The sequence below is a fragment of the Lathyrus oleraceus genome, chromosome 7 (assembly GCF_024323335.1).
Source record: "Lathyrus oleraceus cultivar Zhongwan6 chromosome 7, CAAS_Psat_ZW6_1.0, whole genome shotgun sequence".
Classification (NCBI taxonomy): domain Eukaryota; kingdom Viridiplantae; phylum Streptophyta; class Magnoliopsida; order Fabales; family Fabaceae; genus Lathyrus; species Lathyrus oleraceus.
Genome location: NC_066585.1, coordinates 468,798,914 through 468,823,102, shown reverse-complemented (window position 1 = coordinate 468,823,102; position 24,189 = coordinate 468,798,914). Strand labels below are relative to the sequence as shown.

The following is a 24,189-nucleotide window of genomic DNA, read 5'->3' as shown; positions in this document are numbered from 1 at the left end:
AATAGACTTTGCACCCACATAGTTTTGGAGACCCTAGGCTTTCACATTGGATCTACTAAATCCCTTCATTTGTTACCTCTCCTCTTGTCTTTGTCAAGTGACCATAAGTCCCTTGGTCACTTGATAGGACTTGCCTTTGTCACCTTGGAGCATTCAACCTCCCAACAAGGTCAGGACCCTCAGTGGATTACATTTTTCCTCAACAGTCAACCATCTGACTCATCCCCACACAACATCTTTGGAGACCTATTTTAACAGCTTGTCATTCTTTGACTAAGCTTGCATGCCATGAGAATTAAGCAATAGATAATGATGGAGGGTATCTTACCTACACTTGTCTAGAATATCTCTAGGTATGGGATGAATGACCCAATTTCTCAGAGTATTTACCTCTATTAATAGACTTTAGTGAAATTCCTATCAACTCGTTGTCAAGTCTGCAACTAGCCCCTTTGTGTCTCCTCTTTCAGGTCTTTTTGTTTTAAACACCATTGCAATATCATTTATAATTCATGGACACACCTTCATGGTTAACCCCCTTCATGGTTTTGACACCACTTTTATTTCATTTCTTGGTTATGACACCATAATTCAGGGAAACACCTTCATGGTTAACCCCCTTCTTAGTTTTAACAAGACTTTTATTTCAGTTCTTGGTTATGACACCATAATTTAGGGACACACCTTCATGTTTAACCCCCTTCTTGATTTTGACACCACTTTTATTTCAGTTCTTGGTTATGACACCACAAATCATGGACAGACCTTCATGGTTAACTCCCTTCTTGGTTTTGACACCACCTTTACAATTATGCTCTTGGTTTTTACACCATCTTTACCTTTATGCTCTTCGTTATGACACCACTTTTCTTTTTGGGACACACCTCTTTGGTTAACCACCTTTTTGGTTTTGATACCACTTTTATTTTAGTTCTTGATCATGACACTATAATTCAGGGACACACCTTCATGGTTAACCCCCTTCTTGTTTTTGACACCATTTTTATTTCAGTTCTTGGTTATGACACCACAACTCAGGGGAACACCTTCATGGTTAACTCCCTTCTTGGTTTTGATACCACCTTTACATTTCTGCTCTTGGTTTGGACACCACCTTTACCTTTTTGTTCTTGGTTATGACATCACTTTTCTTTTTGCGACACACCTCTTTAGTTAACCCATATTTATTGGTTATGACACCACCTTTACCCTTTTCTTTCCAGTTTAAACACCACCCCCAATCATATATATTCTCGGTCTTTGTTCTCCGAACTACGGAGCTCTGACTTCCTTATTGCACTATAAGGATACGTAGGCACGAGGATGCGAATCCTTGGCGAGCACCTTCTTTTCCTTTTTTTGTCAACCCCGATTCCACGAACTACGAGGCTCTGACTTTCTCATTGCACTATGTGAATACGTAGGCATGAGGGACACAATCTTCCTCGAGCACTCCCCTTTCTTAAACCCTTTTCTTTTCTGCAGGCATATGAAGATTATAACACCTATCCAACCAAGAACATTTAAAATGGTTCCCATGGAATACCATGGATGTGAGGGGTACTAATACCTTCCCCTTGCATAACTGACTCCCATACCCGTTTCTCTATTTCTTTATCCCTTGGTTTTTATCGATACTTTCCCTTCCCCATCTTTTGGGATAAATAAAGTTCGGTGGCGACTTTGTTATACCTTCGAGCGTGCGACGCGTTCGGAGGGCATATTTCAGCTAGTTTCGGTTACGGTGGCCATTATTTCTCACACATAAACTGGATCGATATTGGACACGGTGAAGTGTTGATAAAACTTTTATCACAATCAGAACCAGGCTCTAATACCAATTGAAGGTGTGAAAAACACAAGAAAGGGGGGGTGAATTAGGTTTTAAAAACAAAAACTTTTTACCAACTCAAGAACACCACTTAGATATTAATAACAAAAAGATAAAAACACAAGTATTTTTATCCTGATTCGCTTGAAACTCAAAGTTACTCCAGTCTTTCCCCCAAGGTGATTTTGACCTTATACACAAGGACTTAATCCACTATAATCAACTAATTACAATAATCACAAAGAATAACCTTCTTTGTCTTCTCAAGGATTCGTCTATATCCTAGCCTCCTTAAAGAATCACAAACAACAAGTTTGAATCAAAGGTTTTGTGTTTACAAGATGCTTCTACACAAACTGATTTTTACACAAATGAAAAATAAACACTTAAAGAAAAGTATGAACAAAGTCTAAATCTTTTTCATGTAGAAAACAATCTTAGGAAATTGTTGTAGTCGTATTTCTTCAAGTCTCCAAGTCCTCTTTTATATAGCATGAATAAGAGACCGTTGGAGGGCAAAATGGGGATACCAAGTAGAGCGGTTGTCCACTATTGGATTGGTGAAAGGAGTGATATATAGTACAGTCATTCGCCCATAGTTTCAGTGATATGTGTGATGCATAGTACTGTCTTTTACTCACGATATCAGGTAGTGGAAGGAATATTTGATTTGTACCATGTACTATTTGATCACGTACCCATTTTGATCTTATCTTCAAATTCATTAGCTTCTGATGAAAGTTGATGAAGCATGAAAAGAAGAAACACACAACTGAATTCAGAAACTTCATAATCTTCAGTCAGAACCTTGACAGTGTCAGCAGTCTGAATTGAGATCTTCAGAATCTTCAGAATGTTCAGTTAAGTAACAAAACTTTAGAAGCTTGTCATTCTTCAAAAGCTTACCATTCTTCAGAAGCTTGATAATCAGAGTCACGTCCATAAGCAGAAATAGAGAGAACGTTGCAGCAGCAACATAACATCTCTTCATAAACTTCCCAGGAGTGAATCAATATAAAAGAAGAAAGAACATTGCAGGAACAACTTGACATCTTTACTTCTCATGATTAGTGCAAAAGCGAAATTTGGAACACAATATTCAGAAATTGATGATGTTGCACGTTATATACCCACAACCAGAATTGGTTGTTAAAGCTACACAATAACAAACAATTAGGGTATCAAAATTGTTCTCACATAAATACAACATTATTATCATCAAAATTCAAGATATAAATGCATAACCAAATCTTGTTCTGACATCTTTTTTCATTCGCCAACACAATATTTAATTATTATTATTATTATTCTCTCTTCACAATTTCCAAAAAAAAACATATTCCTCATTCACTTTACTTATCCTTCTTCTTCAAATTTTAATTTCTTTCTAATTACTCTTCCAGTTTCTGGATTTGGATGTTCGTAATATTGTTTGTTCTAGCTGCATATTGAGGTAGAGAATCTTGAATGTGAAATCAAAAACAGCAAGAGACGTTGAATTTGGCGCCAAAATTTACAATGGTATTTCAAATAGTTTGTTATTTATTCTTTACAAGTTAGTTATAAAGTTGTTACAGTGTTCTGCGTTGTTCATAATGGTTTAGTTCAAGGTTTCTATAGGTTAACCTCTCATTCCGGCGCTTACTTTTTTTTTAAATGTTTTTTTCAAATAATAATAATATATGTCAATTTCATATTAAATTTGATTTCAGGTGTGTTTTTAATATTTTAGATTTAAAGAACATAAGATATTAAATATTTTATGACATAACTGAACAAATCTTCCATTCAATCTAAATCATAAAAAAAATAGTTTGATGTTATAATAAAATATAATAGATATTACTCTCTATTTTGTTCAGATTTATGTGATTTTAAAAATAGGTTAAATTGTGTCTTTGAAATTTAAAGATATGTTTAAATGAACAAATTAGAGAAAAATAGAAGAAAGTTGAATGAAGTGAAGCAGAATAAATATTTTATTTTCCATATTAATTATTTAAGTATGGAATTGAACACAATTGTCATTACGCCTAATTTGAAAGGGAGAAATATAATGATAAGTGATAAGGTTATCTTTGAGGTGTGTAAGAAAATCTACATCACAAAATTTCATAATTTTTTAAGATTAAATTATCGAAAAAAATGATCTACTTACATTAAATTAAATCTCTTGAACAAATTTATTACTCAATTGAAATTGATATCAACTTCATAAACAAAACTTATGAAATAGATTCCAAGTTTCGTTAAACATAAAGTTTTTAAAGAATTTATATAGAGTGACACCTTTTATCTTATAAGTCGATTTTTATATGAATGAATTAGATTAAATTGTAATAAGGTTTGAAATGACTCTAATAAATAATGTAATAAAAAATATGTGTTCTTATAATGATTGATACATGGTGTAATGAGGAAAAAAATATATTTTCTGTTTTATTTCATCCTTTATTTATAAATTCAAATTGTGCAAGATAACATTATTTCATGCCATCCTATTTCTTTGATTTAAATATAACTTTCTTTTAATAAGAATTAATCAAAAGAGTACTAGGAGTACTCTAACCTAAATACATAGACTTCAAAGAAGTTTAAGATAAAGAAAATGATTTTTATACAGAGATTACAAGATTACACGTTAGTTATAACACCTTCAAAAATAATGTCATTCTTTCTATTCTAAATCAATCAACAATATACCATTCAAATAATATTTATCCATTTGCAATCAATCTCCCCGAACCAACACATTCTCGAATTGAAAAAATCTCTATAATATTGACTTGTTCTCGATCCATACCAGTTCATAAACCAATATTAAACCAAAAAATCGTCACGACAGGACAGTGGAAGAAGAGATGTTCATGATCTTCATCCTGATGAAAACATATCATGTGGATCATATAAAACATTGCGGACTACAAATTACAGACAAGTTAAAAATTTGTTTTGGAGAAACCTCCAACATAAAATTTTGATTTTCTCCTTTGAAAGCTTTCCTAATTGAATCCTAAATATAACCTAAATCAGCAAAAGTCTTTTAATATAAAAAAAGCATTGTTCACAATAGGTGTGTGCGTGCGAGGGAGGATGCATTTTCGTGGTGTTACAAGATCCAAGCTTTAGCTAGCTATTAACCTAATTTGTTCCCTATCTATACACGTTAAATATTTTATTAAGCAATAGCATAAACATTCTATAGTAGATATCTTCCATGTTCTATCATCATTACTTTATTTCCATGCATTTAGTAACTTCTATTTTTTTATTTTTTTATTTTCGTATTTAATTTTTTTTAGTAACTTTTATTTTTTTATTTTTACATTTAATTTTTTTCTTTCAATTTCTTCATTCTATATGTAGCTCTTGTAAAATGAACCTTAAACTATTTTATGGTGTTTTATATTTGGAATATTTACCTTTTTGTTCACTTCTAATCAAACTAATTATTTTATTATACTAAACAATTTCAAGTTAGCTAGTGTGGCCTTTTGAGTCTTTGATGGTGAGGAAACCAAGTATATGGTCAACAAACTTAACCCTATAAAAAATTTAATATTATTTTGTACTTACTATTCGATTGAATCACGATAGTAATACTTACTTTATTCAATATAATATTGAAACAGAAGTGATTTTCACTCATTCTTTCAGTCCTTTTAATTTTAAATATGTCGGATTTTATTTCGTGACGGTATTCATGCATCGTTAACACATGCACGACTCGAGATTCAACATATTGTGTCTTGTGTTTGTTAAATTTATCATCTTACTTAAACTTCAATTCAATCCCATTTCAGTTCTTTTTTCTTACTATCAAGTTCTTTATCTTTCCTTTGTTTTATTATTTTTTGAACGTTTTTGATTCATTATTTTATGTTTAATAGAGAGAGAAGAAGAGATTGTAACTTTACGTAGATTGTAGTGTGTGGGAATGCCGGGCTTTCAGGTGTCATATTTTTGCCAAAACGAGGTCGAGAGTCCCGATAAATAAACCAAGTGGTAGAGAGAGACAAACAAAAAAGGTAGCATGGGATTGTATATTTTCACTATGTCTGTCCATAGACAGAAGAAGATTTGAATTTCAGTCAATAGTAATTGTTTAATAACACACTCGTGTCCCAAATAATATTCTATTCATTCATTTATACTAGTATTAGATATTGGTGTAAAATGATGTAGGATTTAAAAAGTATAATTGATTTCTTGATTGATAAGAAATTCACAAGGATAGAAAAGAAGAAAATAATAAGAACACAATGAAATTGGTTATAAACTGTTATTCTTTACTTTCTCTTTGAAATTACAAATGTTACAGAATAGCAAATAACTTCTCTCACCCTAATTAAGATTTGCATTATTACAATGATGAAAGACTACTATACTATTTATAAGAAAACTAACATACTAAACTAATGGGCTTTTAGACACAGACCTATTACACAAGTTAACTTAGAGAACAGGCTAATTTAAACAATCGGGCATAACAAACAGGCACAATTCGACATGCTAACAATCCTAGCATACTTCAACTACAGCATGTGAACAAACTAGAGTTCGATCCAAGAAGCTACCATTCGATGATACTAGAGTTCGATCAAATATCTTAGAAATCTCCATCTTGGAAAAAACTCTATAACATCAAGGGAACAAACTAGTTTTCTTCATGCAGCTTTATCAACTGCATATAGTGGAAAAACTTGCAACTTGGTAATGTCTTGGTGATCATATCAGCAACATTGTGATTTGTCAAACCTTCAGCACTTGGACTTCTCCATGCTCGATTACCCCTCTGATGAAATGCAGTCTCACATCAATGTGCTTGGTACGCTCATGATAGGCTGAATTTTCGACATGTGTATAGCACCTTGACTATCACATTTAAAAGTGATAACTCGTCCTTGAAGTTTTAGTTCCTTAGCAAAACCTTCAAGCCACAATGCTTCTTTCATAGCTTCAGTGAGGGCGATATATTCCGCTTCAGTGGTTGATAAGGCAACAACTTTCTGAAGTGTTACTTTCCAACTAATTATTGTGCCAAATATAGTGAACACATATTCAGAAATAGATTTTCTGGAATCCATACAACCTGCATAATCAGAGGCGACATACCCTTCGATTTATGCTTTACTATTTTCACCACATGCTCCACCATAAATCAGGACTCTGTTCCGAGACCCATTTATTTACCTTAGAATCCACTTTAATGCTTGCCAGTAAGCCTTTCTAGGATTCGTCATGTACCTGTTTACATGACTTACTGCATATGATATGCCAGGTCTAGTACAAACCATAACATACATCAAAGAACCTACTATGTTAGCATATGGGATGTTATTCATATAAGCTCTTTCGACCTCAGTACTGGGACACTTATTTGTATTCAGCTTGAATTGAGAATTTGTCGGAGTCACAATAGGCTTTGAATTCGACATACCAAACTTGTTGAGAATCTTTTGTAGATATGTCTCTTGAGATAAACATAATTTTGACTGCTTTCTGTCTCTTCGGATGTTAATCCCAAAAATTCTGGATGATACTCCCAGATCCTTCATATTGAACTCCTTATTGAGTTCATCCTTCACCTTTATTACATCCTCAACATTGTTGTTTGCTATGATAATATCATTCACATAAAGCAACAAAATAACAAATTAATTTCCAAATCGAAATATGAAGTAAACATAATGGTCGAACTGACTTATAATGAAACATATGTATGCCATGAACTTATCAAATATCATATTCTAATGTCGAGGAGATTGTCGGTTCTCAACCTCTTGACCTTCCTGCTAGTCTGATTTTCGACCAGAGTCTTCCAACTTTTGAAGGTCTCAAAATTTTCATCCTTAGTCTTCTGGATGAATACCCATAACTTTATGGAATAATTATCAACTATGGATATAAATACCTTGCTCCTGAATGTGATGGACACCTCGCAGGCCCCCAAAGATCAGCATGGATGTAATCAAGGGAACCATGTATTCTTTATTTACCTTTATTGATCTTCACTCTACAAGATTTTCCAAGTACACAGGATTCACAAAACTTCATCTTTTTGACTTTGTCTCCACCAAGTAGATTTTGTTTAACCAATTCGACCATACCCCTTTCACTGACATGGCCCAATCTCATCTGCCAAATTTATGTCTTCAGCAAAGGTTTTGTGCATGCAACTTATGCATAATCACTAGCAACTTCAGCCTCAAGGATATACAAGCCTTATGTCTTCCCGCCTCTTAAGACTTTCTTCGACCCCTTCATGACTTTTAGAATATTTTTCTCTCCTTGGAAAACATATCCTTTCTTGTCGAATTCACCAAGAGAAATCAAATTTCTCTTCAAATCAGGTACATACATGACTTCAGTCAACAACCTTATTGTCTCATCATGGAGCTTGAATCTCAGAGATCCAACACCTGCAATCTTGAAAGCTTTATTGTTTTCGAGCAATACAAATCCACCATCTTGATCACATAGTTCCTAAAACAAGTATTTGTTTGGAGTCATGTGCCAAGTGCAACCTGAATCCATAATCCACTCTTTACTTGAGTCGCCTCTTGAAATCACAAGAATATCAGATGAGTCGAAATCGTCTTGAACAATGGTTGCGTTGCCATTATCCTTACCTCTATGATCTTTTAGGCGTTCAGGGCACACTTTTCTTGTATGGCCCTCCTTCTTACAATGATAACATCGAATACCAAATGCATCACCACTATAAGACTTTTGTTGACTTTTACCCTTCTTCTTGTCGAACTTTCCATCTCTCTTTGTGAATTTTGGCTTAACCGACATACCTTCACCAATTGAAGATGGCTTGTGCTCCTTTTGTTTGTTCAAATCCTTATAGTTCAAGACTGATTGAACTTTTTCAAAGGTCAGAGAATATATTCCATACAAGAGAGTTTATTTTAAGTGAGCATGTGTTCTGGGCAAAACATACAACAATAACAACACTTGACCTTCATCCTCAATTTTTACATCGATATTTTCAAGATCAAGATCAGCTTGTTGAACATATTCAATTGCTCATCCAGAACTTTGTCTTCACTTATCTTGAATGAATACAGAGCTTACTTCAGGTAGAGGCGATTGACCAATGGTTTGGTCATGTACAAACTTTTGAGTTTCTCCCAAAGACCTGACGTTGTGGTCTCCTTCGAAACCTGTCGAAGAACCTTATCACCAACGCACAATAAGATGGCGTTGTGGACTTTCTCTACCATAGTCATTTTTTCTTTATCCTTTAACGCCGCATTCATGGTTGTGGCTCCCTTCAACGCTTCTAAACAATTCTACTGAACCAGTAGGGCTTTCATCTTCAAGTGCCACAAGCCGAAATTGTTCACTCCGATGAACTTTTCAATCTCATACTTTATTGACGACATCTTTTCCACGCTCACCACACCAATTTGTTGTGAAAACGATGTCGGAATTACAAAGTATAATTGGTTTCTTGATCTGTAAGAAACCCACAAGGATAGAAAAGAAGAAAACAATAAGAACACAATGAAATTGGTTATAAAATTGTATTCTTTACTTTCTCTTTGAAACAAGATTATAAGTGTTATAGAATAGCAAATAACATTTCTCACCCTGATTAGGATTTGCATTATTACAATGATGAGACACTAATATGCTATTTATAAGAAAATTAACATACTAAACTAATGGACTTTTACACACAAACTCATTACACAAGTTAACTTAGAGAACAAACTAACTTAAACAATTTGGCATAACAAACAAGTCAAATTCGACATGCTAACTATCCTAGCATACTTCGACTACAACATGTGAACAAACTTTGACGGCATGCTAAGGTCCTATCGAATTGTTGAAAATAAAACTACTATACGACCATCCTAAGTTCGATCAAATATCTCACAAATATTTATTTATTTATTTATATTTAATCACAGATATTTATTTATTTATTTATGTTTAATCTCTAGTGTTGAAAATTGTTTGAATGACTCATAACACTAAAATACTTATAGTACCTTCTTCCCTTTGTCTCTCTTGACTAATTACAACCTTAAGACTTCATTTGTAACTTTGGTAAACCTATGATGTTTCTCTCTATGTTCATTATTTTCACCTAAACAAATTTTCTTACACTATATCTTCATCTCTTTTCATTTTATGCAGGGACTTTTTCATTTCTAAAGTTGAATAAAAGTTTTCAATGAACAACAATTGGCTTTCTTTCCCTCTCTCACCTTCTCATTCTTCTTTACCTGCAAATGATCTTCAAGCAACTCAATATCATCACTTTCCTCTTGGATTAGTCAATGAAAACATGGAAAACCCTTTTCACAATCATGGTATAATCTTTATTTTCGCGCTTAAGCCTATGTTTGTGTTTCATATCTTAGTAATAGTAAACCTATGTTGTCTGGTGGTATTTGGATTGAGCAGATTGGAATCTGATGAACACACATAGCAACAATGAAGTACCAAAGGTTGCAGATTTTCTTGGTGTGTGCAAGTCTGAAAACCACTCAGATCTTGCTGCACCGAATGAAATTCAATCAAGTGACTCGGATAACTATCTGTTTGCAAATAACAATAATCTCATGCCAATGCAAAACCAAATGGTAACAACTTGCACCAATGAGTATCAAGAAAAGGGTAGTAACAGTAATCTGCAATCTTTGACATTATCCATGGGAAGTGGTAAGGATTCAACATGTGAAACTAGTGCTAGTGGTGACAACAATAGTACAAACACCGTCGAAGTAGCTGTTCCTAAAAGAACTTCAGAAACCTTTGGTCAGAGAACTTCAATATATCGAGGTGTAACAAAGTAAGATGAGTAAACTATATATCTCTTATAATCCATTTTATTTATTTTAGCTCTATTGCTTAAAATATATATATCTATCTATAAATATATAGACATAGATGGACCGGAAGATATGAAGCTCATCTTTGGGATAACAGTTGTAGAAGGGAAGGACAATCGAGAAAAGGTCGTCAAGGTAAAGTTTATAACATGTTTTAATGACCCTAGGGTTTTGATTTTGTATTTTTTTATAACTTGTTTTAATGAACTATTTTGAGTTTGTTTTGGAATTCTATTAACACATTTCTCTTCATGTTTTGCTTCTGCTTCTTCTCAACTTTTCTTCAGTCTATTTAGGTAAGTGTCTCATTTCAGATAGATGTTCAATTTCAACTCCTTTTCTATTTCTCAGGTTTTTAGAGTTGATTTTTTGTTTGAATTTATTGGTAGGTGGATATGATAAAGAAGAGAAAGCTGCTAGGTCTTATGATTTAGCTGCACTGAAGTATTGGGGGACATCCACCACTACTAACTTTCCAGTAATTTGACTTCTGTTTAATTACTTTCTCACCTCATCATCATCTCATATAGTTAAGATGATTTATATATGTCATTTTGCAGGTTAGTAACTATGAAAAGGAAATAGATGAAATGAAGCACATGACAAGACAAGAATTTGTTGCCTCTATTAGAAGGTGAAATATAGCATGCATAGTTTTAAGTTTTAGTTATGCTGCAAAGTGCAAACCTAGATATTGTCTTAAAATGCAAATAGAATGAGAAGTATTTAATTTTTCATTGGTAGGATATGAAGTTATAGTTTTGCAGCTGATTTTCATATTCCATTACATTATAGGAAAAGCAGTGGTTTCTCAAGGGGTGCTTCAATGTACCGTGGAGTTACAAGGTGCAAAATGTGACAACATTTTTTTCCTTAACTTTTCCTTATTCTTTTCCTTTTTTTTAATAAATCATTTTATTATAACTAATATTAATATTTTTTAGGCATCACCAACATGGAAGATGGCAAGCAAGAATTGGCAGAGTAGCCGGAAACAAAGATCTTTACTTGGGAACTTTCAGTAAGCCAAAAATATTTCACCAAATTTAACTTACAATCTTTATTATCCCTTTAACTTTCTTTCGATATCGGTTTCGACACATGATAATAATTTGAGGCAAAAATGATACATTTTTCTGTTATGACAGGCACTGAAGAAGAGGCTGCAGAAGCATATGACATAGCAGCAATAAAATTCAGAGGACTCAACGCTGTAACTAACTTCGACATGACTCGTTACGACGTGAAAGCCATTCTCGAAAGCAACACACTTCCAATCGGAGGAGGTGCTGCAAAAAGACTAAAAGAAGCACAAGCTCTAGAAACTTCTAGAAAACGTGAAGAAATGATTGCACTCAACTCATCAATGTCATCATCATCTTTCCAATATGGAGCATCAAGCTCTAGTAACACAAGGCTTCAACCTTACCCTCTCACGCATTATCATTATCCATTTGAACAACAACCCCAACCTTTGCTAACCTTACAAAACAACCACGAAAGCATGTCTCAATTCTCTCAACACCAAGGTGGTGGTTATTTCCAAACGCAGCTTGAGTTGCAACAACAACAGAACCAACAAACGTCTCAGAATAGTAATATTGGTTCGTTCTACAACGGTTATTTTCAAAGTAATCATCCTGGTTTGTTTCAGATGAATAACATGGGGTCTTCTTCTTCATCTTCTGTGATGGGAAATAATGTCGGTGGTGCGTCTAGTGGGATTTATAATAATAGTGGAGGGTTGATTGGTAATAATGCTGTTGGAACTGTGGAGGAATTTGTTCCGGTGAAGGTTGATTATGATATGCATGACGGAGGTGGTGGTTTTGGCGGCTGGTCGGCGGCGGGAGAGAACATCCCGGCCTCAGCTACTGCTGATTTGTTTACTATGTGGAATGACTATGAAACAAGAGAGAATTAGACAGATCCTACATATTTAGTATGAAAATGAAAACAATTGACCATACAATTTTGTTGTGTCTTTTTTGTTGTTTCATTATTATGCAGTATTGTTGTTGTAGTTGAAAACAAAAGATAGCAGTTGTTTTTCATTTTTCAGTAGCATATTGACCGATTGAGTAGGATTGTAATCGTGTGAAATGTTCACGGGCTGGAACACCATATACCCCAGCATGGAAGTGCCTTTTACTTTCAGAAAAACAGTGATGTTTCCTAAGATCAACTTTATAATTAACACGAGCCTTGAAAATTGAGCTGATATTGACGATTATTTTTATGATCCTATTTTGTGATTTTTTTTCTGCTATAAAACCAACCTTCTTTTTAAAAGGGGAATGCAAAGAAGGGAATTGGTCCAAATTTGGTGGAAAATATTTGAAAGTAAAAGGCAGAAGACAAAGAGAACGAGTAGAAACTGACACGTGTCAGTCACATTCCCCTGACAATGAATTTAGCCTCAGAACCTAAAACGGCGTGACAACCAGATTTAATTTCTGTTGACTGTATATGGCCGGTGCCTACTCCTTCTTCTTCCATTCGCCAACACAATATTTAAATTATTATTATTCTTCTCTCTTCACAATTTCCAAAACAAAGAGTATATATATAATTAAATATGCCGGGCTTTCAAGTGTCATATTTTTCCTAAAACGAGGTCGAGAGTTCCAATAAATAAATCAAGTGGTAGAGAGAGACAAACAAAAAAGGTAGCATGGGATTGTATATTTTCACTATGTGTGTCCATGGACAGAAGAAGATTTGAATTTCAGTCAATAGTATAATTGTTTAATAACACACTCGTGTCCCAAATAAATTTATAGTACTAAATATTTATTTATTTATTTATGTTTAACCTCTAGTGTTGAAAATTGTTTGAATGACTCATAGCACTATAATACTTATAGTACCTTCTTCTTCCCTTTGTCTCTCTTGACTCATTACAACCTTAACACTTCATTTCTGAGTTTGGTAAACCTATGATGTTTCTCTCTATGTTCATTATTTTCACCTAAACAAATTTTCTTACACTACATCTTCATCTCATTTCATTACTTTTTCATTTCTATATTTTGAAAAGAAGTTTTCAATGAACAACAATTGGCTTTCTTTCCCTCCCTCACCTTCTCATTCTTCTTTACCTGCAAATGATCTTCAAGCAACTCAATATCATCACTTTCCTCTTGGATTAGTCAATGAAAACATGGAAAACCCTTTTCAAAATCACGGTATAATCTTTTTTTTTCGCGCTTAAACCAATGTTTGTGTTTCATATCTTTTTAATAATATAAACCTATGTTTGTGCGGTGGTATTTGGTTTGAGCAGATTGGAATCTGATGAACACACATAGCAGCAATGAAGTACCAAAGGTTGCAGATTTTCTTGGTGTTTGCAAGTCTGAAAACCACTCAGATCTTGCTGCACCGAATGAAATTCAATCAAGTGAGTCGGATAAATATCTGTACGCGAATAACAATAATCTCATGCCAATGCAAAACCAAATGGTAACAACTTGCACCAAAGAGTATCAAGAAAAGGGTAGTAACAGTAATTTACAATCTTTGACATTATCCATGGGAAGTGGTAAGGATTCAACATGTGAAACTAGTGCTAGTGGTGACAACAATAGTACAAACACAGTTGAAGTAGCTGTTCCTAAAAGAACCTCAGAAACCTTTGGTCAGAGAACATCAATATATCGAGGTGTAACAAAGTAAGATGAGTAAACTATATATATTTCTTGTAATCCATTTCATTTACTTTTGTTCTAATGTGCTAAATATATAGACATAGATGGACCGGAAGGTATGAAGCTCATCTTTGGGATAACAGTTGTAGAAGGGAAGGACAATCAAGAAAAGGTCGTCAAGGTAAAGTTTAAATATTACTATAACCCTAGGGTTTTGTTTTTGTATTTTTTTATAACATGTTTTAATGAACTTTTTTGAAGTTTGTTTTGGATTTCTATTAACACATTTATCCTCATGTTTTTGCTTCTTTCTTCTCAACATTTTTCCAGTGTATTTAGGTAAGTGTCTCATTTCAGATATGTTCAACTTCAACTCCTATTCTATTTCTCAGGTTTTTAGAGTTGATTTTTTGTTTGAATTTATTGGTAGGTGGATATGATAAAGAAGAGAAAGCTGCCCGGTCTTATGATTTAGCTGCACTGAAGTATTGGGGGACATCCACCACTACTAACTTTCCAGTAATTTGACTTCTGTTTAATTACTTTCTCACCTCATCATCATCTCATATAGTTAACATGATTTATTATATGTCATTTTGCAGGTTAGTAACTATGAGAAGGAAATAGATGAAATGAAGCATATGACAAGACAAGAATTTGTTGCCTCTATTAGAAGGTAAAATATGGCAGGCATAGTTTTAACATTTAGTTATGCTGCAAACCTAGATATTGTCGTAAAATACAAATAAATGTGACTAATGCTTGATGCAAAAAATCCGATCTCAATTTTGGCTTGCAGAGATCTTTAAAATCTTCCCATTTGAGGATAAAAATTTTATTTCATTGCATTATGCCAGGGAAGTATTTAATTTTTCAATTTACAAGTTATTTCGCAGCTGATTTTCATACTGAATTACATTATAGGAAAAGCAGTGGTTTCTCAAGGGGTGCTTCAATGTACCGTGGAGTTACAAGGTGCAAATGTGACAACAATTTTTTCTTAATGTTTTCTTCTAATTCTGTGTATTCCTTACCTTTCTTTCTATAAATAATTTTATTATAATTAATATTAATATTTTTCAGGCATCACCAACATGGGAGATGGCAAGCAAGAATTGGCAGAGTAGCCGGAAACAAAGATCTTTACTTGGGAACTTTCAGTAAGCATAAAATATTTCATGATTTAGCTTATGATCTTCATTATTTTTTAAATTTTCTTTCGATATCGATATCAACAAATGATTATCATTTGTGTTAAAAGTCATACATTTTTCTGTTATGACAGGCACTGAAGAAGAGGCTGCAGAAGCATATGACATAGCAGCAATAAAATTCAGAGGACTCAACGCTGTAACTAACTTCGACATGACTCGTTACGACGTGAAAGCCATTCTCGAAAGTAACACACTTCCAATCGGAGGAGGTGCTGCGAAAAGACTAAAAGAAGCACAAGCTCTAGAAACTTCTAGAAAACGTGAAGAGATGATTGCACTCAACTCATCAATGTCATCATCGTCTTTCCAATATGGAGCAGCAAGCTCTAGTAACACGAGGCTTCAACCTTACCCTCTCACCCATTATCATTATCCATTTGAACAACAACCTCAACCTTTGCTAACCTTACAAAACAGCCATGAAAGCATGTCTCATTTCTCTCAACACCAAGGTGGTGGTTATTTCCAAACACAGCTTGAGTTGCAACAACAACAGAACCAACAAACGTCTCAGAATAATAATATTGGTTCGTTCTACAATGGTTATTTTCAGAGTAATCATCCTGGTTTGTTTCAGATGAATAACATGGGGTCTTCTTCTTCATCTTCTGTGATGGGAAATAATGTTGGTGGTGGGTCTAGTGGGATTTATAATAATAGTGGAGGGTTGATTGGTAATAATGCTGTTGGAACTGCGGAGGAATTTGTTCCGGTTAAGATTGATTATGATATGCATGATGGAGGTGGTGGTTTTGGCGGCTGGTCGGCGGCGGGTGAGAACATGCCGGCCTCAGCTACTGCTGATTTGTTTACTATGTGGAATGACTATGAAACAAGAGACAATTAGATACATGCTAATATGCTATCAAGTATGAAAACAATTGACCATACAATTTTGTTGTTTCATTATTATGCACAATTGTTGTTGTAATTGAAAACAAAAGACAGTAGTTGTTTTTCTTTTTTCAGTGGCATATTGACCGATTGAGTAGGTTTGTAATTGTGTGAAATGTTTAAGGGCTGAAACACCATATACCACAGCATGGAAGTGCATTTTACTTTTAGAAAAACACTGATGTTTCATACGATCAACTTTATAATTTTAACATGAGCCTTGAAAATTGATCTGATTTGACGATTATTCTTATGATCATATTTTGTGATTTTTTTTATTTTTGACATTTAGCGGAGTGAATTTTGTTCAATCAATCACTTTTAAGTGTAATAATATTTGGTGAGTGCATCTTAACTCAATTAGTTTATTTAGATAATCTTATGCATGAGTTGAAATGATCAACTATCTCGTCATTTTCACGACTATATTTTTTTTAAGTGAGTCTATTTCGCCCTCATTATTATAATATATATATATATATATATATATATATATATATATATATATATATATATATATATATATATATATATATATATATATATATATATATATATAGTCTCTCATATTGAAGTTTGAAAGATATTACAATAGGATGAATATCAAATGCGTTCAAGCATGTAATTGATATAGTCTGTCCTCTCTTCTATGGAAGTTTGGGTGATATTTAACAATACCATTTTCTTTTCATTAATGTGTCCTCTGCGAGATGAATACATATATTATACAGGGGCGAGGTTTCCCATGTCGACTTGTCAATGGCGAGAGGAATACATATTAGGTTGAGCGAGGTTTCCAAAGTAAGGTTTGATATGACATGTCTCCCTTAAGGTGCAACGATACCGCTTAGGGTGTAGTGATACCAATAGGAAGCAATGATACCTCATATTGCACATTGATGCCCTATAGGATTGTTGGTGCACAAGGTTGAAGATGAAGAAGATGAAGATGGAAGAGAAGGAGAAGAAAAATCTATAACTGAATTGTAACTAACTTTCAAAAAAGAGTTGATTACAAAAACTTTGACAAAATTGAACTAAGCTCTTGCTTATATATGCAAGCCCAAGCTAAATGTAATCTAAAAGCAAACCCAAATTAACTCTACATAAAACATAATCTGAATTTGGATTACATTCTAACACCATCTCTTAATCAATATTCAGCTAATCAAAATCAGCATCATCAATTTCATCCCTCAATTAGATAAAATGTTCAGTCTTGATAACTTTGATGAGCACATCTATAAGTTACTTTTGAGTGCTACAGTGAACAACTTCAAGCACTCCTTCTTGAACCTGATTGCACAGAAAATGGAACTTTGTGTCAATATGCTTGCTTCTTCCATGCAGCACTAAATTATTGGCAAGACTTATAGCTTATTTGTTGCCAATCATCAGCTTCATAGACTTTCTCACCTTGACCTTCAGATCCTGCAATAAGTTCATAAGCCATACAGCTTGGCAAGCAGTCAAACCACCTGCAATGTACTCAACTTCATAAGTTGACAATGTAACCACTACTTACTTCTTGGAGCACTAAGAAATGAGACCTCTTAGATACTTGAAAAAATATCCAGAAGTACTTCTCCTATCAACTCTATCTCCACACCAATCAAAGTCTGAATAGTATATCAGCTCTGAATCAGAGTCAACACCAGAAGGGAACAAAACTCCATACTTTAGAGTCCCCTTAATATATCTCAGTATCCAAACAATAGCTTGGTAATATGACCACTTTGGTTTGTTCATAAGCATTTTCACCATTCCAACTGCATAGCAAATATCATGTTTGGTATTGCAGAGATATCTCCATGAGCCTACCAACTATTTAAAAGTTGTAACATCTACATCATCACCCTTAACATCAGAATCCAACTTGTGATTTGTTTCAGCAGGTCTGATAGTAGACTTGCAATTTATCAACTCAAATCTCTTAAGAAGCTCACGTTTATACTTTAGTTGATGCAAAATTATATCCTTATCAGAGTACATAATCTTCATTCCTATAAAATATACCATATTTCCTAGATCATTCATCTCAAACTCATCCATCAACACCTTCTTGAACTTAGCTATCTCATTTGAACAACTCTCTGTTAGCAATATGTCATCAACATAGAGACACACCAGAATCATATTGCTATCAGATGTATGTTAAACATAAACACCATACTTCATCTCATATTTTCTGAACCCTTGAAGCTTAAAAAATGAATCAATTTTCAGATTCTAAGCTCTACGAGCTTGTTTCAATCAATACAGGGCTTTATGCAACTTGTACACAATCCATTCCTGATTCTTTTTCACAAATCCGAGAGGTTGTGATACATAAAGTTCCTCCTGTAAAGGACCATTCAAAAATGCATATTTCACATATAAATGCATCAGAGGCCAATTTTTATTAGTAGTTATAGCAATCACCAGTCTGATTGTTTCATGTCTAGCTACAGGTGCAAACACCTCAAAGTAATCTAATCTACATTTCTGTAGAAATCCTCTAGCTACCAACCTTGATTTGTGTTTTATAATCGATCCATCTGGCTTCAGGTTCAACTTGTAAACCCATTTCACACTGATGAATTTCTTGTTCTTTGGAAGCTAAGTCAACTCACAAGTCTTGTTTCTTTCTATATCGTCAAGTTCTTCTTTTATGGCATTCAGCCACACCTTCTTCTTGAGAACTTATTCAGTACTGACTGGTTCGGAGTCTACCAGCATGTCACACTAAATGACTTCCCCTCAGAATATTTCAACATGTCAAACTCTATAAATCTTCTTGGTATTTGTCTGATTCTTTATGGTCTATGAACTTGTTCATAATCTTCTTCAGATGCTGGAACAGTGTTAGATGATGGATAACCTTCAGAGTCTGGTCCATCTTCAGAGGCATGATTACCACCATAGTCGGGATCATCTTCTCTCCTTAAGTCCTTTGTTAGTAAATTAAATTTATCTTTTAAGCCTTGTGATCAGTCACCGTTTGCATTAAGTTTTCGTTATTGATTCGACACGAAACAGAGGCTTTTGACACACTGTGCAAGCATTTATGATACGTTTCGAGTTAGTTTTACTTCCGTCATTATACTTAAGCATTTTTAATCATTGTTATGTTTTACTTATATTTTAGTGATTTTATGCGTGGGATAGTTGTGTTTTTTGTCCGACAGGTCCAGGTAGAAGAACCAGGGAACTAAGAACGATACAATGCGAGATTCCGGCAAGCAGAGAAGCAGAAACCCCCGGTACAGGAGGCCTGACACGGCCACCCATGTCAGCTGACACGGGCCGTGTCAGGCAAGGGAGGACGTGGTAAAGAAAATAGTAGCCTGACATGGCCACCCGTGTCAGCAGACACGGGCCATGTCAAGCATCTCAAGCAACCGTGTCACCCATACCAGGGGCATGTAATCCAGGACAGTAGGCTGACACGGCCACCCGTGTCAGCCCAAGCCCAAAAATTCAGTTTTCTCGGGCTTTTGTTCGTCGGGATTTTCCAGAGATATTTTTGGACATGTCCAACTGCTGCTTGGAATTTTCACTATAAAAGAGGGCCTTCTGCCTAAGGAAAAAACATCTTGGAATACGGAAAAATACAATATTGTGAAGCAATCAAGTATTACAGAGATCAAGGCATTTGGAGAGCTGAAGGTTTTCATGAGCGGGAACGATTGAAGATCAAAGTCATCCAATTACTTGTAATATGTAATTTTTATCTTGAATTTTTTTTGAACAATATGAGTAGCTAAACCCCCCAATGCTAGGGGGTGTCCCTGATTTAGGATTGTAACGAATTTGAGTTTACATTTGCATTTATAATATTGTTTTTATGGTAACCTTTTGATGTGTTTATTGCTTTCTCTTTCGGACCAATCGAGATTGATTTGTGGTTATCAATTAGGCTGGACCGCCATTGATAAGTTTTTCATAAGGTTACTCTATAGTAGATATCACCTAGGACTAGGGATACCCTGTATGAACCAGAGCATTCTTGATATTATAAAGCTTAATTTCACCCTAATTGGCTATGGACATAGAAATTAGGGTAGATTGATTAAAGGTTTTCTCGCCAAGGACTTGGGAGAAAATACTCTTAAGAACTGGTAGTAATTGATATTTGTTAATGCAACAGTGACTAAGAGTTGTTACAGGGGTAAATCATACACCTTCCCTGGCATTGTTCCTTTTTTTCTTTAAACCCTTATTTCCATTCTTCTTTGCCTTTACCTTTATTATTATATTTTTACACCTAAAAACCAAGTTAATACTTTTTGTTTAATTGAATGATAACTTAAACTCAATATTGACTTGCAGTCCTTGAGATCGACATTCAGGGATTTTCCCCATTATTACTATAAAAGGCAAAATAGTACACTTGTCGTTCCCGATCAAGTCAACCAACCGGTGAATGTGACAAATTTTCAACTGCATCCTAGCACGATCAATCAATTGGAAAGAAAACCTTTCACCGGGAAGGTTAATGAAGATGCCAACAAACACCTTCAAAGATTTCTGACCATGAGCACCACCCTGAAAATTGATGGTCATACTGATGAAGCAAAAAATTAAGAATATTCCCGGTCACTTTAGCTGAAGACGCGAAAGAATGGTTCTATTCTCTTCCTGTCGGCAGTATCACATCCTGGGAGGAGATGGAAACTGCATTCTTAAATGAGTACTTTCCAGCATCAGTATTCTTGAGAAAAAGGTATGAAATTTTTAATTTCAAACAGAAGGATGGTGAATCATTGGGAGACACTTACAAAAGATTCAAAAGGATCTTAGTAGCGTGTCCAACTCATAATATGGATCAGACCGAACAAATGTAGATGTTCGTTAATGGGCTGAAAATAAAAAAAAAATAGTTGATTGATACAGCAGTCGGTGGCTCAACAAATTTCTCAACAGCCACTGGTATCAAAAGGATTATTGAAGCAATAGCTGCCAATGAGCATCTAGAATTATACGACAGGTGTACTAGTCAGTCAGAGGGGGTGATTGATCTAAAATTAGAGACAAATAAAATCCGTCTGGAAGACACAGTTGCTGCCGAAGTAGACAAGAAGCTTGAAGCTATGAATATAGGTACTCAACAAATAGCGCAGATTCATCCAGCTCAAGCTAGCACTTGTGAAATCTGTAATGGACCTCATCACACGGTCTATTGCTTTGCTACTCCCTAACAAATTGAGGAGATCAAATTCTTGAAGTAGAATAATCCCTATTCTAACACTTACAACCGAGGTTGGAAGAATCATCCAAACTTCTCTTGGAAAGATTAGAGATGGAATACTCCGCAACAAGGTACAGGGCATATCAGACTCAGTATCAACAACAACAGCAACAACAAGCACCTAAAAAGGCTGAATGGGAAATTGCCATTGAAAAATTAGCAGCCCACAACATACAGTTTCAAGAAGAAACGAGGCCTAATCAGAAAAATACCACGGCCTCCATTAAAAATCTTGAAGTCCAAATGGGTCAGATAGCACAACAGTTAGCTTCAAACACTCAAGCCCCGAGTACCCTACCTAGTGGTACGGTGACAAATCTACGGGAATATAACACTGTTAACATTGTCACAACCCGAAGTGGGAAGTCAATAGAGGAAAGTGATATAGAAAAAGATGGATTGATAGAGGTGGATTTAGAAATCAAGGAAACAAAGAACCAAGATGAAGAAGTGATACCACCTCCTGTCAAGGAGAAAGAGAAGGTACCTAAACCAGTAATCAAACTCTCTTACCCTCCAAGACATAAAAAGAAAGATCAACATGAAAAGAATTTTGAGAAGTTCCTGGAAATGTTCAAAAAACTCGAAATCAACATCCATTTTTATGAAGCGTTCCACTGATAGAGACCCAATCATCCTAACTGAAACATGCAGTGCCATTCTCCAAGGCATGAAAATCCCAGTGAAAAAGAAAGACAGAGGATCGATGACTATTCCATGCACTATTAGTGATAGAAAATTCAAGAAGGCTCTGATTAACTTAGGAGCGAGTGTAAGCTTGATGCCACTGTCCATTTATAAAAAATTAGGCATCGGCTCTGTTCAAGATACTCGAATGACACCTCAGTTTGCGGATCGCTTTGTGAGGCGACCCTATGGTATTATGGAAGATGATCTTGTAAAAATTGACAAGTTTATCTTCCCAGTTGACTTCGTCATTCTGGAAATGCCTGAAGATGAGGAGATTCCTCTCATATTGGGCAGACCTTTCTTGGAAACAGGACGGTGTATGATAGACATTGAGGAAGGAACTATGACCCTCAAGGTCTATGATGAAGAGTTAAAATTAGATATGAGGAACACAATGCAATACAAAGATGATATCGGCACAAGAAACACTATAGAGATAATAGACCAAGTAATTGCTCAAGAAAATGAAAGGAATGTTGGTGTAAGCCCTAGAGGCCAATACTTTTGGTACTTGTATCGAATTATTTAAAGGCATTTTCTTTATTATGGTTGATTAATAAAGTCCCTGGAATAGATAGTCTGTTTAATGTATTAAGTGTGACTTAATCATGAGAACACATTAAACATAAGGACACTATTCTTAAAGTATCCGTAGTCGAGCTTTAGTGTGAAGTGGGATAAGATTAAAGCATTAAGACTATTATGTTTGTAGACTGATGATCACATCTCATGGATCATGGATAAAGAGTTATGAAGTCTTAAACATAGGTATGAATATTAGGAGTAATATTTATACCGGATTGACCCGCCATGAGAATACTATATAGAAAGTTATGCAAAGTGTCATAAGTTATTCTCATGGTGATAATAGTGTATACCACTCTTCGACCTGAAACCACTATGGATCCTAGATGTAGAGTCGAGTGCTTTATTGCTGATCCAACGTTGTCCGTAACTGGATAAGCATAAAGACAGTTGATGGGTACTCCACAAAGCATGCTGAGGAACATGAGTGTCCTAGATGGAATTTGCCCATCCTGCGTAACAGGATAAATGTCTATGGGGCCAATATTGAACTGGACAAGGATGACACGGTCTATACCTTGTGTTCAATATAGACATAAGGGCAAAGGGGTAATTATACACATAATTATTATCACAGGAGGTTTTGTCAGATCACATGACATTTTCGTGACTTGGGTAGCAGTGATGTGTTGCTAGATACCGCTCACTGTTTATTATGTTAAATGCGTGATTTAATATAATTGCCAACGCCGCGAAAACCTATAGGGTCACACACAAAGGACGGATTGATGAGAGATAGAATAATTAAGGAACATCGTAAGGTACGGTGTACTTAAGCAGAATACGAAATATGGTAAGGTACCAAATACTTAAGTGATTTTGGCATTTTATGAGATATGGGCCAAAATGCACTTAAGTGGGCTTTTTGGCTTGAAGCCCACACAAGTGGTTCTATAAATAGAACCCCTTGGGTAGAAGCATTGTAACTCACTGAGACAGAAAGCACAACTGAAGAGTTGGAATTTCGTATCTCTCTCTCTCACTCAAAGCCTTCATTCATAACAGCTAGCACTGCGATTGAAGGAATCCGTTCGTGTGGACTGAGTAGAGACGTTGTCATCGTTCAACGTTCGTGATCGCCCCGTGGATCTGTATCAAAGGTTTTGATCATTATCAGAGATCTGCACCAAAGGTTTGAATCACCACAAGAGGTAACGATTTTATCACTGATCATGCCCATTCGTAAGGATCACTAAATGGAGAAATTTTTTTAATTCCGCTGCGCCTTGGATGGCTATTC

General features: G+C 34.9%; 2 protein-coding genes across 2 annotated transcripts; both read left to right on the top strand.

Annotated features, from left to right (window-relative positions):
• Positions 1-9,988: 9,988 nt before the first annotated feature.
• LOC127106650 (AP2-like ethylene-responsive transcription factor PLT2) lies at positions 9,989-12,807 on the top strand. The gene is made up of 9 exons (XM_051043949.1): positions 9,989-10,164; positions 10,259-10,646; positions 10,739-10,821; positions 10,974-10,982; positions 11,076-11,164; positions 11,247-11,320; positions 11,482-11,532; positions 11,631-11,707; positions 11,835-12,807. The coding sequence occupies exons 1-9, from the start codon at positions 10,026-10,028 to the stop codon at positions 12,608-12,610; spliced, it is 1,686 nt and encodes a 561-aa protein (XP_050899906.1). The 5' UTR covers positions 9,989-10,025; the 3' UTR covers positions 12,611-12,807.
• Positions 12,808-13,438: 631 nt separating this feature from the next.
• LOC127106649 (AP2-like ethylene-responsive transcription factor PLT2) lies at positions 13,439-16,626 on the top strand. Its single transcript, XM_051043947.1, has 9 exons — positions 13,439-13,874; positions 13,973-14,360; positions 14,435-14,517; positions 14,667-14,675; positions 14,767-14,855; positions 14,939-15,012; positions 15,261-15,311; positions 15,420-15,496; positions 15,622-16,626. Exons 1-9 carry the CDS (start codon positions 13,736-13,738, stop codon positions 16,395-16,397), a joined length of 1,686 nt encoding a protein of 561 aa, XP_050899904.1. The 5' UTR covers positions 13,439-13,735; the 3' UTR covers positions 16,398-16,626.
• The last annotated feature ends 7,563 nt before the right edge of the window (positions 16,627-24,189 follow it).